This window comes from Arachis ipaensis, chromosome B4, assembly GCF_059453495.1.
Source record: "Arachis ipaensis isolate K30076 ecotype BB chromosome B4, ASM5945349v1, whole genome shotgun sequence".
Taxonomy (NCBI): Eukaryota; Viridiplantae; Streptophyta; class Magnoliopsida; order Fabales; family Fabaceae; genus Arachis; species Arachis ipaensis.
The window spans coordinates 14,987,396-15,006,405 of record NC_142439.1 but is presented as its reverse complement, the minus strand read 5'-3'; the positions used below and the strand labels follow the sequence as shown (position 1 = coordinate 15,006,405).

General features: G+C 28.2%; 1 protein-coding gene across 2 annotated transcripts; it reads left to right on the top strand.

The window, feature by feature from the left end:
- The first annotated feature begins 12,115 nt into the window (after window positions 1–12,115).
- On the top strand, window positions 12,116–18,520 carry ACLB-1 (ATP-citrate lyase B-1). 2 transcript variants are annotated; one of them, XM_088483841.1, is made up of 18 exons: window positions 12,314–12,378; window positions 12,601–12,710; window positions 13,741–13,859; window positions 13,971–14,073; window positions 14,287–14,352; window positions 14,442–14,565; window positions 14,653–14,787; window positions 15,594–15,654; window positions 15,733–15,809; window positions 15,919–16,074; window positions 16,171–16,299; window positions 16,444–16,576; window positions 16,659–16,786; window positions 16,985–17,090; window positions 17,193–17,269; window positions 17,416–17,486; window positions 17,666–17,950; window positions 18,216–18,520. In XM_088483841.1, exons 3-18 carry the CDS (start codon window positions 13,760–13,762, stop codon window positions 18,289–18,291), a joined length of 1,827 nt encoding a protein of 608 aa, XP_088339967.1. In that variant the 5' UTR covers window positions 12,314–12,378; window positions 12,601–12,710; window positions 13,741–13,759; the 3' UTR covers window positions 18,292–18,520. The 2 variants fall into 2 exon arrangements, with proteins under 2 accessions (XP_088339966.1, XP_088339967.1); XM_088483840.1 differs by lacking the exon at window positions 12,601–12,710 and having other exon boundaries at window positions 12,116–12,378.
- The last annotated feature ends 490 nt before the right edge of the window (window positions 18,521–19,010 follow it).

Sequence of the window (19,010 nt, the reverse complement as noted above, 5' to 3'; positions counted from 1 at the left end):
AAGAATTAACAAAAAAGGTCGAAAAATTAAATGAAACACTAAACACTAAATTATGACAATAAATAAAGAAGAAATATATGTAACTTATCAAGACAAGAAACAAGAGCTCTTCGAAAGAGAAAATCGTTTGAATTATTTACAGTTTTCTAAAATAAATCAAAGAGCATTTGAAGCTCTAAAAATAATTTATGACAAGTTGAAAAGAGAAGTTAAAGAGCTAGAAAAATTAATAGAATCTCTAGAAAATAGTGATGAATCAATGATAGAGTTTACAGAAATTCTAAAATAAATAATAAAGCATAAAAAGATTGAAAAACCAGAAAATAAAATAAAAAGAAAAAGAACGGAAAAATTAAAAAGTAAAATAAAGGAGTATAAAAGGGAATTAAATAATCTTCAGATCGAAATTGATGACCTTATAATAAAAAGGATAGAAATAAGAATAAATATAAACAAGTTGAAATTAAACTTAAAAAATTTATAAATAACTGGAAAACCATATTATGACTTAAAAGAATTAAAGCTGTTGAAAGAAAAAATGGAAAATGAAGTTGAAAAATTAAAAAGATATTTAGAAACAACAGAAAGTGTAGAAATAAAAGAAGTTTTTGAGGATTTGAGAAATTATATTAAAGAAAAAGACAAACAGATAAAAGATTTTATATACAATAATTCATGCAAAAAAGAATATTATAAATTAAAACAAGATTGAAAAACTATAAAAATGAAATCAGAATTATAAATATACATCAAGGACTAGTAATAAATAATCATATAACAAATATAAGAGAAATAGTAGAAATGATCAATACTTTAGATTATAAATATCAAAATCCTTTAAATAAAGCACCACAAATTGAATCTATACAAATTATAAACTTATTCGAAGTAAAATATAAAGAGTTAATAGAAATTTCGAAAAAAAAATTAAAAGAAAAGTCGACTTTAAAAAATTGGTATCAGAGCCAAGTTAACGATTAAGGATAACACTTTCTCTTTAAACAACACTTGTAATATACTTTTAAATCAATAACAACCACAAAATGAAAAAAGTCTTTACGTAAAGACGAAAATGACATCTTTACCGTAGCATCCCCCGTCAATTAAATACAAGAATGTCGACTTGATTCTTAATACACGGCAAGAGAATATGGGAATAGTGGAATACACTACACTCTTCTTATGAATTTTGATTAAGATTTTTCTTCTTCATCGCCGAACACGAGAGAGGTCCCTCGTTTCCCATGCGATGGCCATAATTTACTTAAAAAAAAAAAATGTATGTTGACTGTTGTGTGTTCTGTCACGGACACAGACAACGAACACTATTTTGCGCTCACAAATCACATTGCTATTCGCAAAATTTGGAGTCGCATTCATATGCCATATATTCCAATCATTGAGAGATACGCAAACGAATTAATTGAAAACACATACTACTAACTCTAACAGTAATATTTTGCATTATTTATATGTATTAAGATTAGTACTATATTATTAATTTATTATTATTATTATTATCTTATGTGTAGCTTGAGTTGCACGAGGTCATGACTCATGACTCATGAGTGTTAATTCAAGAAGCGCAGGGTCATAATTATCAAGGTTACCTTAAACGGTCATGCTACATGTCAAAATTTTAGTCACTAAATTAATTATTAATATAAAATATATATTAAAAATAAATTAAATAATATATATTATATATATAAAAATATAATAATTAATTTAACGATTAATATTTTTATATGCACATAGTGAATATGTACATAAGAAGATGACTATTATTATTATTATTATTATGTAAATACTCTTAAGTACACAATTATGTAATAATAAAACGAGTCTTAAATAAATAATGAATTATCACTTCATCAATATTTCTCATAATAAATTATTATCAATATCCAATTTTTCTTTTTATTTCAACTAACATATATATAAGTATCATCATATGTCTATTTAAGTAAAACTATTATATGTATTATATTAGAATTGAGATTGAATATACCAAATTAATTCCAAAAACTAATTTAAAGAGGGAAGGATATCTACACTTATAAATTATATCTTTGAGATATATAAATTTATAATATATTAATTTTAATTTGTTCTACAAAATAAAAAAATACTTATTTTATTTTTTGAGTTATTTGTTTATACTTTTAAAAGTAAATCAGAAGTAAAAAAATACATATTTCTTTGAGTTTAACAGAAGCAGTTGAAGAGAAAAAATGTAAATGTGAATTACCATTATTAATATTTTATGTTTATAATCAATGTTTTTAATTATACAGAGACACACATATCTGTGGTAAGGTATATTTTTTTTTTAAGATTTATGATTTTTTTCAAAAATTCCTTTAATTTTTAATTTCTTTCAATTTTATTTTTAATATTTTTTATTAATTCAATTTTGTGCCTAATGTTTTTAATTTATGTCAAAATTATTTTTAAAAATTTTCAATTTTGTCCCTAATATTTTACATGAAATTAATGTCTAGGGATAATTTTAAAATAAATAAAAAATATTATGAAAAAATTGAATGTAACTAAATATTTGATATATTTCTGAAGAAAATTGCAAATGTTAGGAATAAAAAATATTCTTATAAAAGAGATTATCTTAGCTTAAATTAAATATTTTTATTTTATTTACAAATATTTATATTTAAATATTGATATTGATATTGTTTTAAACTATTTGCAATATTAGTCTCTAACTAAAATATTTTTAGTAGAATATAATTTGTAATGAAATTTTATTTATAATTAATTATTTAGATTAAATTATTTATCGCATAATATTAAATATTTGTTTTTTCAAATTAATTATGTAATATAGTTTTTATCCAAATATAAGTATGACATTGTTGTAATTTTGTTGAAAAGTACTTCTAAATTTATTATATTCAAATATCTTAATTACTTCTATTTTTAATTTACCTATATCTACGTATAAATCATTTTTATTTCTTTTAACTGCACAACCAAATAATAAGCCCAATGCTTATATGGTTGATAGTAGTATTGTAATCTTGCTCTGTTTCCTCGTTCCATTTATTTTTTTAAAAAAAAAAAAAAAGAGAACAACTAGGAACCAAAAGCATATCAGCCAAAATGTGTTTAGGTTCCATGAAAAATCGGGTTTTGGTTTGTGTTCCGTGATCTCAGGAGCGATTTTTAAACATATTATTCAAAAAATGATTTTAATTAAATGATTTTGTTTACTTTTTGGCTGGTCACATTTTGGTTCCATATACTTTTCCAAAAAAAAAAAACGGTCTCTATGGTATGCTGTTTGGAAATTACACCTTTCTGTTAACGTAAAAACTCAAGTGCAGTGGATTTCATGTGAAGTAGAGCCGTTAGAGACTACTTTTTTATAGTACCTGAATTTCCACCTTCTGTTATTTCGATTGTCTTTGTGGCAACGATATAATTCATTTCAACTGTGTTAGATACATAAATAATTGGACGATTTACACAATTAAATAAATCAAAATTTAATATTACACAAATACAATAAACAAAAAAAAATTATATTCGGATCCTCTTTTATTTTTTTATATAAATTATTACACCTCATAGTTTTACACAAATACACGTAAATTATTACTATTTACGTGAAAATTTAAACAATGCATCAAAAGTTACCGCTTGTAACAGTTTATGAACACAAGTAATCGAATCATAAACCACTACAGATGGTAACATTTTATAAACAAGAAGAATAAAATAGGAAATTTATACAGAAAATGAAATTTTATCGAAAAACAAATAAAAAATTACAATATATATAGAACATCATTAGTTAGACCTCTCTACATATTATAACCCTATAACCAGCGACAAATTTATGAGAGTCTAAGTTAGCCATGGACACCCTATTTTTTTAAAAAAAATTAGTACTATTAGTTTATTATTATTAATTAATATATATTATATTATATTATATCTAAAAAAAATTACATGTTAATAACTTAATATGTATAAATTATAATGTGTATTATAATATATTAGTAACAACTAATAAATAGATTAAAAAAAATTAAAACATCTAAATATATAAATAATTAAAAAATTATTTAAAAATAAGTTTAAATTAATGTAAAAAAATAACAACTATAATTTTTTTGTTTTGATTTTTTTATGATAAAAATAACAACTGAATAGACTTTTTTAACAATAAAATTATTAAAATAAAATTTTAAAATAAGATAAAAGATTATTTTTTAACAGATTATATAATTATATATATTAAAAAAATATTTTAAAATTCATTTCAGATAATAAATTGATATTTTTAGTTATATAAAATATCACAAAATAAATTTAAAAATACTAAAATCTTAAAATATATAATTAAATATTAATTTTTATATAATATAATTATAAATTTTGACCTATTACTATAAATTATATTTTATTAACTTTTTATTATGTTATATTTTAATTTATTTTATATTCAATTTATCCCCCTTTTATAAAATTTTTGAATCAACTATTGCCTATAACATAATATTACTAACTTGAGCATACTTGTCAATACACTTGTTAGTTATTTTATTATTTAAAAAAATATTATTGAATCTAATATCAAGCAAGCGGATATAAATATGCTATGCATGCACATAGAATGATATTTAAGTTTTAAATTATATGATATTTAATATTGCTAGACAATTTCTTCTAGAAATATTAACGTGTTTCAATAGATCTTTTTCTTCAAATCTTGCTAAATAATCTTTACTCTAGAAGAATTCACAGAAAATCAGAATAATTATTTTCTTATAATATTCATCGTACATAAAAAATAACAATTTACTAACAATGAGATATCAATTAAAAAATTAAAAAATATAATATAATATTTTTAGATAATAACCTAATAATGCTCTAAAAAGATTTAACCATCCTAACAGAATAAGTAATTAAGTAGAATGATACTTTACTATTGAATATCAAATAATAGTATAGAACAAATTTAAAAGAGAAAAGAAAGGTAGAGTTCTTCAGGTAGGAGGTGATAGAAAATGCTCACAATACATAAAAAGATTTAACCAATAATGTCCTATATTGTAAGCTTTTGACTTGTTCATAAATAGTTACATTCTGTAAAAAGTTGCTTCAATTATCTGTACTCATAAACCGCTAGCATTTTATGCATTATTTATATTTTCAAAGAAAATAAAGAGATCTCGAATATAATTTTATTTATTTATTATATTTGTGTAATATCAAACCGTAATTTATTTAATTGTATAAATTGACCTAAACAATTTGCATTGTCACTAAATTAATTATCTATGAAGAATATATACTAAATATTGGTACTAAATGTATATTAAAAATAAATTAAATAATATATATAATAATTAATTTGGTGACTAATTTTTAATATATCATAATATTTTTGAAATTTTTTATCAATTAAATGAACTCTAATTTTGAAAAAATAAACCCTCAAATAATGTAAGTTCTTATCAAGGTTCTGAAAACCGAACTGGTCATCGAACCGCTCTAACTACTGGTTCACTAATTTATAGGTTCAACCGTGGGTGAACCAAAAAAATCGTTTATAATAAAATAATAATAAAATATAAATAAACACATGAAAATATAATTATAGTCTAATGTAAACTTTAAAACAAAGGTGCTTTATTATTAACTTCCATCTATTTGACTCAAATTATCTCCTTTTTTGACTAACTTCGAACAAGATTCATGTTTCTTGAGTCACAATGTGTCTTTGGAGTATATTAATTCACCAAGAATGGTGTTTGCAGCTACAATGCATAGGTTTCTTTTACCTTTCCACCCTCTTTTGAACCAGTGCCATTTGGTACGTTTGGTGTCATCACTGCAAAAGCTTGAAAAGGATATTAGAGCTGAAGTGGAAGCCAAAAACTATGTTAAAATTCCTGACCTTCTCATTCCCTTAGAGTCTTGCCATAGTTCAAAGAATAATCCTTTTTCTTTCTTTTTTTCATTTTCCCAAAACATGCAAATGCAAGTTATTGATAAAATGTTGCAATCTTTTATACCTCTCAGACCTCGCTCTAAGCCTAAGATAGCCCTTTCCTTCTTGCTAACTTATACCCTCCAAAGTTCTCATCCGCTCCCAATTGCACTTGCTGTCCTACAACAGACTCTGCATTCTGGCTACTTTCCAGTTCCTCAGACACATGTTCTCCTCACTTCTGCTTGGTTGGATCACCGTTGTCTCTCTCATCCATACCTAAACATTACCAGCAATCCAACCCAATAATCTCAACTCTCAAGTTCACAACAAACAACATCCAAAATTATTAAAAATTATTCATAATTACTCAACAAACAACAAAATCCAGTTTAGTAAACAAAGCAAAACCAGTTCAGTAATCAGTAAACAACAATTATTAACCAAAGTTCATAGTTCAGTTTAGCAGGATCAGTTGAATCAGTTCACAGTTTCACACTACACAGTTCAAAGAAAAATAAAATAGGGAGACAGAGTTCACAGTTTCAGAGTTCATCATGTCACACTGCAGTGACTTCAGTTCACACTTCACAGAGCTTCACAAAATCAAACAACTACTCAATCAAACTCATCAGGGAGACAGAGACATGCTAAACTGAAAAAGGAAATTAAAAAAACTACCTGGAACTTTGGAAGCTCGAAGGCGTCTTCAAGGCTTCAACAGAACATGCAATAGGGAGAGTGGGAGACAGCAACGCTAAGTGACCAAGTAGTGGTGGAGCACCTTCGAAGGAACGACGGCTGCTGCGCGATGGAGGTGGCTGTTCGAAGGAACGACTGCTGTGCGACGGAGGTAGCTTGGTGAAGGAACGACGGCTGCTGCGCGATTAGGTGGCTGTTCGAATGAACGACGGCGGCGGCACGACGCGGTGGTTGGACGGAGGTAAGGGACGATCGTGTGAGAGTCAGAGAGGCGTTCCTAGTTCTCACTCTCAGTTCTCAGTTTCTAGCTCGAAGAGAAGGGGGAGGATCGAAGTAGGAATTTAGGGCTTCAGAGGCTGAAACGACAACGTTTTGCTGCCCAGCCAAAAAATTGACCGAATCACGATTCGGTTTGACCGACCGGTTACCAGCCAGTTCACCGATTCAATTCCAATTTTTAAATTTTACGATTTTACTATTTAACCGAATCGTTTTTTTGTGTGGTTCATAATTCAACCGGTTCGACCGACCAGTCCGAATCGATTTTCATAACCTTGGTTCTTATCTCTAAGAAATGAAAATCATATTAGTACTATAAATTATTTATGGTGGCCACTAACTTGAAGGCTAAAGTTACGTCATATATTAATTAAAAATAATATTAGATAATTAACTTTTTTTCAGTTAATAATAATATTGGTTAATTTTTTAAAATTATTTTATTTATTTTAAATTATAAATATTCAAAAAATAATAATTTTAAAATTAAAAGATAATTATCATTGACTAACTAATAAAATGATTTCCTATATTTTTTCATTAACTATTATGTCAAAATCATAGGAAATGATGTAATGGTAATATATGGGGTTATTAAAAAATTTAACTTTTCCATTAACTACTATATATCAAGTATCAACACAATTAGTCCAACTTACAGCAACTAATAAATTCTTAGTAAATATTTGGTGAAAGGTCTTTTCATACTAATATTAATATTAATATAAATTATATTTTAATCAATTTTCAATCCTTTCTATTTGAGATGCAACATTAACATGGTAACAACACAAAAATACACAAATGAGCTGAAAATGACATACACAACCAGGCAGTTATATTAATAAAAACATTTTAAATTAATTATTTACTTTTAAAAAGTTATTATAATTAAGTAGAAATATATGAGTAGATAATAGTACAAAAATATTTTACCCCCAAAAAATAATAAATCTGAATATAATGGAGCGTAAATAATATTATTTATCTGGGCAATAATATGGTAAAATAAACACTTAATATGTTTCAACTTTTGAACTTTTTGTTTTTGATATTAGAGTGACAATGATATTTTTTTTAAATGTGGATTGTTAGGGTATTATTCTCAAATGTAGAACCGTTTAATTAGAGAAGTAAAAATGGAACCGTCCAATTTGTTAGAAGTACAAAAATCAGACTGTCCGATTTGTAGAGGTATAAAAATCAGACCATTTAATTTGCAAATCTTACAGAAATTGGACCGTTCGATTTATAGAGATGCAGAAATTCGACCGTTCGATTTATATTAAAAAAATTAAAAAATTTAAAATATAAAAATCGGACCCTCCAATTTATATATCTTCCACAATTTTAAAAATACCAAAAATTATAATATTAAAATATATCACTATCCTTCCATACCAAAAAGGGAGATTCTATGGTGCTTACCAAAAAAATCAACATAACATGTTATCTTTATGTGTTAATTATTGATTGGAGATTTTTTTTTAAATAAAAAAGAGAAAAGAAAGATTAAATTAAAGTAATATAATAAAAATTTTATTATAATAGTTTATTATAATAATAAAAATTTTGAAAAATTTTATAAATAAATAAATTAAATATTTTATTTATCAAAATATATTATTATAAGAATATTTATTAATTAATGTAATATTATTTATTCCATTTATATTAAAAACAAGATGTATATACATATATTTTGTTTACACTATAAATAAAATAATATAAACAAAATATTAAAAAAGTCTATTAATATCTGAAATAATAATAATAATAAGTATAAAATTAATTAAAATAATAAATATTTGATATTTTTTATTATAAAATTGTTAAAACATAAACTTAGATGAGTTATGTAAATTGATTTTACTTTTTAAAATAATCTAAAATAAACTATAAATACTGTCTTTTTAGTTATCCAATAATCTATCATGAAAAGTAAATAGATATATAAATATTTCATTTACAAATTTAAATAAAATTGACTAAAAAAATTTAATATATATCTTGTTTACATCCTAAATACGACAAAAAAAGGCTCTACGAAAAATTAATACTTAGCTCTAAACTATTGATCTTGTATAATTTTTTTAGCGTTGTTATTTGTAAAAATGTAATATGAGTCCTCGTTTTATTTTTTTATCATAAAAAATAATTGAACTTAAATAATTTGATTAATCATTATAAATTTTAATATAAAAGATTTATGCATTGATATTTTAATTCATAAAATATATAAATTAATTTTATATTCATTAAAATTAAATTTGATAAAATTATTGAAATGATATAATAAATAATTTTATTGAATAATTTTTAATTTTATTAAATTAATACAATTTTAATAAATAATAATTTATTTCTTTTTTATTCATGATGGTGCTATGGATGCAGCAATCCTAACCTGATTAAAATTCTTACGGTCGTAGAAGGACATTTAATTTAATTTTTTTTAGGATGTAAACGAGATACGTATTAAATTTTTTTTAGTCAATTTTATTTAAAATGTAAATGAGATACTTATATATCTATTTAATTTTTATGATAGACTATTGGATAACTAAAAAAACAGTATTTATAATTTATTTTAGATTATTTTAAAAAATAAAATCAATTTACATAACTCATCTAAGTTTATATTTTAACAATTTTATAATAAAAAGTATCAAATATTTATTATTTTAATTAATTTTATACTTATTATTATTATTTCAGATACTAATAGACTTTTTTAATATTTTGTTTATATTATTTTATTTATAGTGTAAATAAAATATATATATATACATCTTATTTTTAATATAAATAGAATAAATAACATTATATTAATTAATAAATATTCTTATAATAATATATTTTGATAAATAAAATATTTAATTTATTTATTTAAAAAAATTTCAAAATTTTTATTATTATAATAAACTATCATAATAAAATTTTTATTATATTACTTTAATTTAATCTTTTTTTCTCTTTTTTATTTAAAAAAAAAAATAACCTCCAATCAACAATTAACACATAAAAATAATATGTTGTGTTAATTTTTTTGATAAATACCAGAGAATCTCCCTGCCAAAAAAAGCGCCCTTTATCCAAGACCAAAGGTTCAGACGTAATCCATAACAATGGTCAATGGTCAATGGGGGCGCTTATTTATTTATTGTGATATATATAGTTTGTTTTATTAGGTAGCTATTTGTTAATTCTTGGCGGTATTTTTAAAGAAATTTTAATATATAAACATTAGAAAAAAGTTTTTGTTTAAAATATAAAATTTTAATTTCATCCAAAAAATAAATCTTAGATATTTTCATATTAAGAAAATAAAAATTAGTGTAAAAATGCTATTATATTCTTCAATTATATATTTATTGTAAAAAAGATCATCTTCTTTTAAAAATAAAAAATTATTTACATTAATATGTATAATAAAACAAACGTATCCTAATTTATTCTTAAAAATGTTAAAAATAATTTACAATCATTTATGGCAGTAAATAAATTTTATAATATATGGATATAATATATATTTTAAACATAATATTACTTAAAATATATTTAAAACTTTCGTCATATATATATATATTAGTTTATTATTGATTTTGTTTTTATTAGTTTCTTGAAAACTCACACGGCCTATTTTGTTCCCCCGAGGCTAATTAGTACAATGGCACTATGATAACTGTCTTAAAGTTGAAGCCATCAGCAACAACTTTATTTGGTGTCATATACTCACAAAAACAACTAGCTTTGATTTTTATGGCTCAACATACTCTCAATTCCCTTCAATTGAAGTCAAGCAATACAGTTGCAATAATTATATATCAGCCAGCCAAACTTTCTTCCCTTTCAAGCATTAATAAAATTTAAAAAAAAATTAGGTTTAATCTTAATTAATTAGATTTTTTTATTAATTAGAAATACCTGTTATTAAAAGCTGTATTATTAGCTTCAAAACATAGGCGTGAGAGTTGATTAATGATGTCCGTTCATTGATAAAATAAAATAGATCAGGATCTTTTAAAGTGAAAAATTTATCATTTTTAAATTAAGATAATAAAATAAATATTTCATGAAAGTTAATTACAAAATTAATGATAAATTTTTTATTTTATCATTTTACCAACTTTCTATTTTAAAGGATTTAAATTCAAATAAAATAGATTGAGTTTTACTCAAATAAGGTCATTATTGACTTGAACTAATTAATTAACCTATTGTCTATAATAGAATTTCCATATACAAGGACCAAGTTGACACTTTTGTGAAAAAACATAAAATATCATAACCTTAACCAAAACGATTGTTAAAGAGTTATATATATTAACTGAATATATTGAGAAACTAAAAAATGAAAAATTATATTCTGTCATAAAAAAATTATTATATTTTCTCAATTTAGATTTTAAAATTATTTTTAATTAAGAACTACATACAGTATTTTTGTGGACAATAGTAAACTTATTTTATTTTTTTTTACAAGTATTTTGTATAATGATTATTTTTAAGTGAAAATATTTAATAAAAATAATTTTTTAAAATGATTTTAAGTATTTTTCATAAATAAAAGGTCAATGGTAGTTTTTTAAATATATAGAGATGTTTTATTCTAAAATGTTTTTTTCAAAACAGTTTCCTTATTCTTCCCCCTTCTTCATTGAAAAAAAAAATGTAAACTTGTTTGTAGGATTATACCGTAAGAGTAGGAAAAATAAAAAAACATTCCACTTCCTAATTGATACTTGTGACTAAAAGGTTATCTGGTAAAGTCAAACTTCCTGTGTTGCATAAGAAAGATGAAGGAATGCAATATTAGAAAGTAGTAGTAGATGCACGAGTAAACTTTTTGAAAATATTTTTTTTTATTATTAATTCTAAATGCTAACTTTAAACTTTAACTTCCATAAAAAAAAAACAATGCCATAATAAAAATTAGTTAATATTAACTAATTAAAATTTAGTTTTTAATAGTTATTCTTTTGTCATAGTGCATTAGTTTTTAAAGATCTGATACTATTTAATAAATTGTTACATGCATATATAAAATAGAATTTAAATTTTTAATATTTATTTAAGTAGATAAATGAGCTAAATACTTGACTAATCCAAATTAGTTTGATAATGCATTAGTTAGTAGGGTGAGATAGGGAGCTACCTAACTCCAACGCCAACCATCCAAGCCACCTTCCTTCTTTTGTAAAACGAAGAAAGAAAGACAAAGAAAAGAGAGCAAGTAAATTTTGTACAGCGAAGCCACCTACGCAACAACGCTTGCTCCCCCCAACTAACCCCATCCTCACTTGTCACGTGACACACACCCTCCCCCTTCTCCCTCACTATATAAACCCCTTCTCTCTTCTCTCCCCCGGCTTTCATTTCCAATTTCCCAACTCGCTCTCTCTTCCACTCACCTCCTCGCCCGAGTCAACCAGGTTCGCACTCGCTCTAACTAACTAACTCTAACCACCTAACTCAGCTCTTTCCCTCCTCTTCGCCACCGTAGATCTCGTTTTTTACATCCTCTTGATGTTCAATTCATGTTAATCTTCATTTCAATTTCTAGTTTCACTTAGATGATGCATTCATTTGTTCATTCTCTTTACTGTTGTTGTTTTTGTTTTATTGTATCTTGATTGCGTTGTTTGCATGATCAGTTCGAAATCTGCGGCGCATCTTCTGTATTCGTGTCGGAATTGAGAACTTTTTAGACTTTTGTTTGGTTGTTTGGAGTTCAAGTTTCGCCGATCTCGTGTGCATTCATTCGGTATTAGATTCCGATTCTGACATTGACATGTTTCGGTGTTTAGTTTTGTTTTTTGTTTTGGGCTGAGTTTGAATGCAATATGGTGAAACTAAAATGTGCTTCTTGTTTGGTTGGCGTTTGTTGTCTAAAAAGAAACTTTGGTCATTTGATGGATCTGCTTCATTGACAAGCTTCCTTTTTTGTTTTTTTCAAATTTGTAATTAATGTGATGCTGCGTTTTTTCTCTGTTGTCGTGATTGGTGAATTGTTGAGTCATGACTCATGAGTGTTAGGTGGTGTATTTGTTAGTTGATAGTCAAAACTGGTTAGTTACAGAGTAAGTGGAATGTGATCCTAGGCTACCTTGAAAAGCAATGTAAGGGATTCGGATCGTAGTCACCCCAAAGCTTCTCTTAGTATCTTACCCAAAAACCGAAAAAAAGGTTGTCTTTACTGGTGAGTGCAATCGTGAGCTTCAGTTTCCAACAATGCCTGTATTGTTGTCTTCCTTTCTTGGTTGCAGCCATTTGGAATTCCAAATTGGTTTTCAGTGTGGTTGGTGTACTCTGTTTTGTTGCATGATTAGTTATATCTTTCAGATTGGTTTTTTACTTCACCCTTTGAATCTGTTTTATATCAGACTAATGAAGTTCTGGGCCTTCACTTCTTGTTTTCTGGTTTTCCCCTTATGTGATTACTAAGATCTAGAGTTCACGTGATTGTTTATTGTGAGATGGTAATCACACAAAAGCATATCTTCTTTAATCTCCAGTCCACGTTTTGATCTCAAAGTTAGATGCTATTCTCTATATGTGATTTCAACTGGAGAACATGATAATTTTTTTAATATATTATTGTCAGTTTCTGTAATTTACATTTTAAATGAAAAAAGATATTTTTTTATCAAGATAATGGCGCCCAAACAAGCACATATTGTCAGTTTCTGTAATTTACATTTTAATTGTATGACGTTTGTTACAATAATGTACCAAACATTCCTTTATATTGCTTCTGTTGCAATATAGATTGTAATATACTAGTTTGTCATCAGATCTATCTATTTATTCATCATGGCAACCGGGCAACTATTCTCCCGAACTACACAAGCATTGTTTTACAACTACAAGCAACTGCCCATCCAGCGGATGCTTGATTTCGACTTTCTTTGTGGTATATATTGGCTCTATATCTTATTATTCATTCAGACATGCTAGAGAAAATTATAAAATGGTCTTGATATTTGTCTTATTATTAATGGAAGCTCAAATTTTCTATTCATAGGAAGGGAAACACCATCAGTAGCTGGAATAATTAATCCTGGCTCTGAGGGATTTCAGAAGCTCTTTTTTGGTCAGGAAGAAATTGCAATCCCAGTTCATGCTAGGTATGTGAATCTGTTGCTTGTCCGTCTCTTAATACAGACTGTCCTTTTCCTACTTTAAGTTTGGTTTTGAAACTGGTCATTGAGGAGTGATATTTTTTCATCATCATAACACACCAGTGAATACAAAGGAACCATCCTGTATTGTATTTGTAATGAAATTCTTGTTTGTCCAAGTGTAATGTGTTGATAGTTGAATGTTGGGTTATTTTGCAGCATTGAAGCAGCTTGTGCTGCACATCCTACTGCCGATGTCTTCATCAATTTTGCATCATTTAGAAGGTCAGTAAATAATTTACTATTACTTTGAGCCTATGGCATCTTAATTAACAGTACATGAGGACAATGAAAAAGGTTTAATTTAAATGCAGTGCTGCCGCATCGTCCATGTCTGCTTTGAAGCAACCAACAGTTAGAGTTGTTGCTATAATTGCTGAAGGAGTACCCGAATCAGACACTAAGCAGTTGATTGCGTATGCCAGGGCAAACAATAAGGTGAAAGTTGAAACGAAACTGAAACCAAAATCAACGCAACGGTTGAATAGAATAACCTGGACTCACTTTAATCTCCTGATATTATAGGTTGTTATTGGTCCAGCCACTGTCGGAGGCATTCAAGCCGGTGCATTTAAGATTGGTGACACAGCTGGAACAATTGACAATATAATTCACTGCAAGCTCTACAGGCCCGGATCTGTTGGATTTGTTTCTAAATCTGTATGTGTTACATTACCATCATCATCATCTTTCTTATATTCTTTTACTACTGTGATTATTATTTATTTATTTTAAAATAGTCTTGTCCGGGAACCCCCTCATGTATAAGGATCTCTAAGATTAGTTCAAGATGTCTTGTGCTCCTTTATTTTTACTTTTAGATGTCAAATTTGATACTTTTTTATTCTTCACTGTCTTATAACCAGAGTAAGATTCGACAAGTTGGAGCTAATTCAACTTCAAAATAGCTGTTGCACGAAATTTCATAATTATCCCATGAGATTAATACAAATTATGTGTTTTTCCTGTATATGGATCTTAACTTCATCTAATAACTCGATTAGTATAATCTCTAGGCATTCTCTTCTAACCATTTTTAGGCTTTAGTTGGTTCAGTATGTATAGATAGATGGTAAAACCACATGTAGGTGCTAGTGCAACAGCACAAATTGGAATGGACTTGTATTGCAATTCTGTGGGTTCACTCAGACACCATATTTTGGTCAGCATCTCAGTCTGATCTTTGATTTCACAGTGGAAATGATGACATTGTGATCATAACTATGGTGAAGCATAGGTTGTTAACTTGCTTAATAGCTTTTGTTAGCATTCATTGCCAGCTTTCCCCATCCTCTTTACCGTTGATAAATAATGGCAATGGTTATATCTTTATCTAAGGCAACAGTTTTACTTGAAACTGATTTTGTTTAATGTTAAGAGTACAAAGGTCTATGGAAAATCTGTGTGTTATTGCTTTTGGCTGGGTATTTGATGATTCTGAGAGAAGATAACCTTCTAAACTGCAGGGTGGAATGTCCAACGAATTATACAACACTATTGCCCGTGTATCTGATGGAATTTATGAAGGTAATACCAGGTTTATATGCTACTAATTTCAATATTTTGATGCTGGTGCTGAGTTATTTTTATTTTGTTTTGCTATAGGCATTGCCATTGGAGGAGATGTTTTCCCTGGTTCCACTCTTTCTGATCATGTTTTGCGGTTTAACAATATACCACAGGTAAAATTTTCGCTTTCAGGTTGGTGAGTTACAAAAGAGTATTTAGAAAGCGTGTATAACTGATGGGAATTAGTATACAAACCTGGAATTACATTGAACCTCACCTCAGGTTAAAATGATAGTAGTACTTGGGGAGCTTGGTGGCCGAGATGAGTATTCCCTAGTTGAAGCCCTAAAACAAGGAAAAGTAACAAAACCAGTTGTTGCCTGGGTTAGTGGAACCTGTGCAAGACTCTTCAAATCTGAAGTGCAATTTGGTCATGCTGTATGTCACTGCTCCCTTTTCTTTGACTAATTTATAAATTAAATCATTCATCAGAAGGACAGCACTCTTAATTCCATTGGCACTTTTGTGTATCAGGGAGCTAAGAGTGGTGGTGAGATGGAGTCTGCCCAAGCAAAAAATCAGGCACTACAGGATGCTGGAGCTGTTGTTCCCACTTCGTATGAAGCTTTGGAAGCTGCAATTAAAGAGACATTTGATAAATTGGTCAGTTTGCATGTATCATGAAATCTATCTTTGATTGATTATTCTACCCTCTCCTTTTCCCCATAAGTTGGCAATGCTTTAAACAAGTCTTGTTTTATTTCCGTTATTAGCTATAAATATTGTGGTTGGCTTATTATTTGGTAGGTTGAAGAAGGAAAGATCACGCCAGTGAAGGAGATTACTCCTCCACCAATCCCTGAGGACCTAAACTCTGCAATCAAGAGTGGAAAAGTCCGAGCTCCTACTCATATCATTTCCACCATTTCTGATGACAGAGGTATGTTGGGAACCACTAATGATTTTGTGGCTTAGACGCTTGAGTACAACAGAACTAAATTTTCTTCCAAAATTTTCCAAAGGTGAGGAGCCATGCTATGCTGGTGTACCCATGTCTTCCATTATCGAAAAAGGTTTTGGTGTGGGTGATGTTATCTCTCTTTTGTGGTTTAAACGCAGCCTTCCACGTTACTGTACTCAATTTATTGAGGTAGGGTTTTCAATACAGCAGAGCTATTCTTGAGTGTTTGCTCTGGCTTTCTTCTTTATGCATCTCTTGAGCCATGTTCAAGCTTTTCTTTAGGTGATTCATTGTGGTGCCAGTTCTCCATTTAGATATTTGTCGCTAAAGAACACTGTTGATAATATCTTTCTGACTTCTATCTTGCTGGTAACTTACATTGGTCAGATCTGCATCATGCTATGTGCCGACCATGGTCCCTGTGTCTCAGGTGCTCACAATACTATTGTGACAGCAAGGGCTGGAAAGGACCTAGTTTCCAGTCTTGTATCAGGTAAATACATGCCTTTCTCCATTTTGAAGCAGGCTTGGCAGGGTGACCATAGATGTTAGCAATGTCTTGATGTGGTTAGTAATTCATGAGCTTCTGAAACAGGTTTGCTTACAATTGGTCCTCGATTTGGAGGTGCCATTGATGATGCTGCTCGCTACTTCAAGGATGCTCATGATAGGGTATGATTAATAAAATTTTTAGAGGAAGGGGAATCAACATATTTCAGGGGGAGGGGGAATTTATAGACGCACCTTTACTCCTTTCTATAATACTACAACATTTGAAAAGAATCTAACATGCAGTAGTATACTTTGTGTTACCACAGGGCCTTACACCTTATGAATTTGTAGAAAATATGAAGAAGAAGGGCATTCGTGTGCCAGGAATAGGGCACAGGTATCATAATACTGTCTGTTAATTTATTAAGCAATAATTGGTTTCTCTGTAGTTGTATATAACCTGTATACTTGGCACTGGTGAGATCAAGTTGTAGAAGTAATTGTAACCTCTTGATGAGGCTTCACTTTTCTTTGAAATATATCTGAATATCTTAATTTTTGTTTTTTGTGTAAAAGGATCAAGAATCGTGACAACAAGGATAAGAGAGTTGAACTGCTACAGAAGTTTGCACGGACTCATTTTCCTTCCGTGAAATACATGGAATATGCTGTTCAAGTTGAAGCCTACACCCTTACAAAGGCAAATAATCTAGTTCTTAATGTAGACGGTGCGATTGGGTCCCTTTTCTTAGATCTTCTTGCTGGTAGTGGAATGTTCACCAAGCAAGAGATTGATGAAATTGTGGAGATCGGTTATCTGAATGGTCTCTTTGTGCTGGCACGCTCCATCGGTCTGATTGGGTGAGTTTTATTAATTTAAATATGCACATTTCTCTTCAAGAGCACAGTTTTGCGCCTTTTATGGCCCTTTTATGCACAATTCTTTTATGCACAATTGATTGAGTTCCACTTCAGTTAGCTGGTCCTCAGTCACATGCTGTCTATACCTGATTGGATGATCTTGTTTGAATCAATTGATCTATCTCAATCCAGCATCTACCCCCTAAAAATATAAAAAACACTGTGGCTTGTTCTCATTGGTTGTTCCTTAATTTTATATTTTCAGGCACACCTTTGACCAAAAGAGATTGAAGCAGCCGCTCTACCGCCACCCATGGGAGGATGTTCTCTACACAAAGTGAGTGTGTTTTTTATTGCTTAGCTGGAAGAACTTTGCCATGAGGAAGGAATTTGGGTCTGAATTATATGCTGGAGTGAATCTTTCTTTTATAGCTGTTAGACTAGTGAGTGTTGTACGATCTATTATTGGTGGCATTTCGTCTTCCATTCTTAAAGTAGTATTAAAAATTCATAAAGCAAGAACGAACTCAATTCAATTTATAATCAATTTTAAGAATTTCTCTTGATGAATCTGATCTCTCTTCTGCTGTGGCTTCAAAAGGAATTGATCATTAAGTTCCGCAATTTTGAGAACTTGAGCATTTAGTGTTTGTTTTTGGTAGCCACAATTTTTATGCCCAATTAATGGAAGGTTGGGTACTCCATAGTCCATACTCCATAGATAGACTTGAAATTTTGAATAATGTGTGGCCAATCTTCTTATCCACACCAGAGACCCTTGTGGCCTTGTCCCCTTCAGTGTTGTACCACTAATATGTACTATTCCAAGTTTGTTGTTATACATACAATATATCATTTTTCTGAACAAAATAACTTTTACCTGTTGACAATGATATTTCAACTGAAAATAAAGATAAATATTAAATTAATCACTTGCATCTCTCTCTAAATTATCTTTTTCAAGTAATGAACTAACTAATTTTCTTAGTTGGTTGATAGACAGGATATTAACTCTATGAATCAATAGACATTGCTTATCCCTTTCAAGCTTATAGTATTA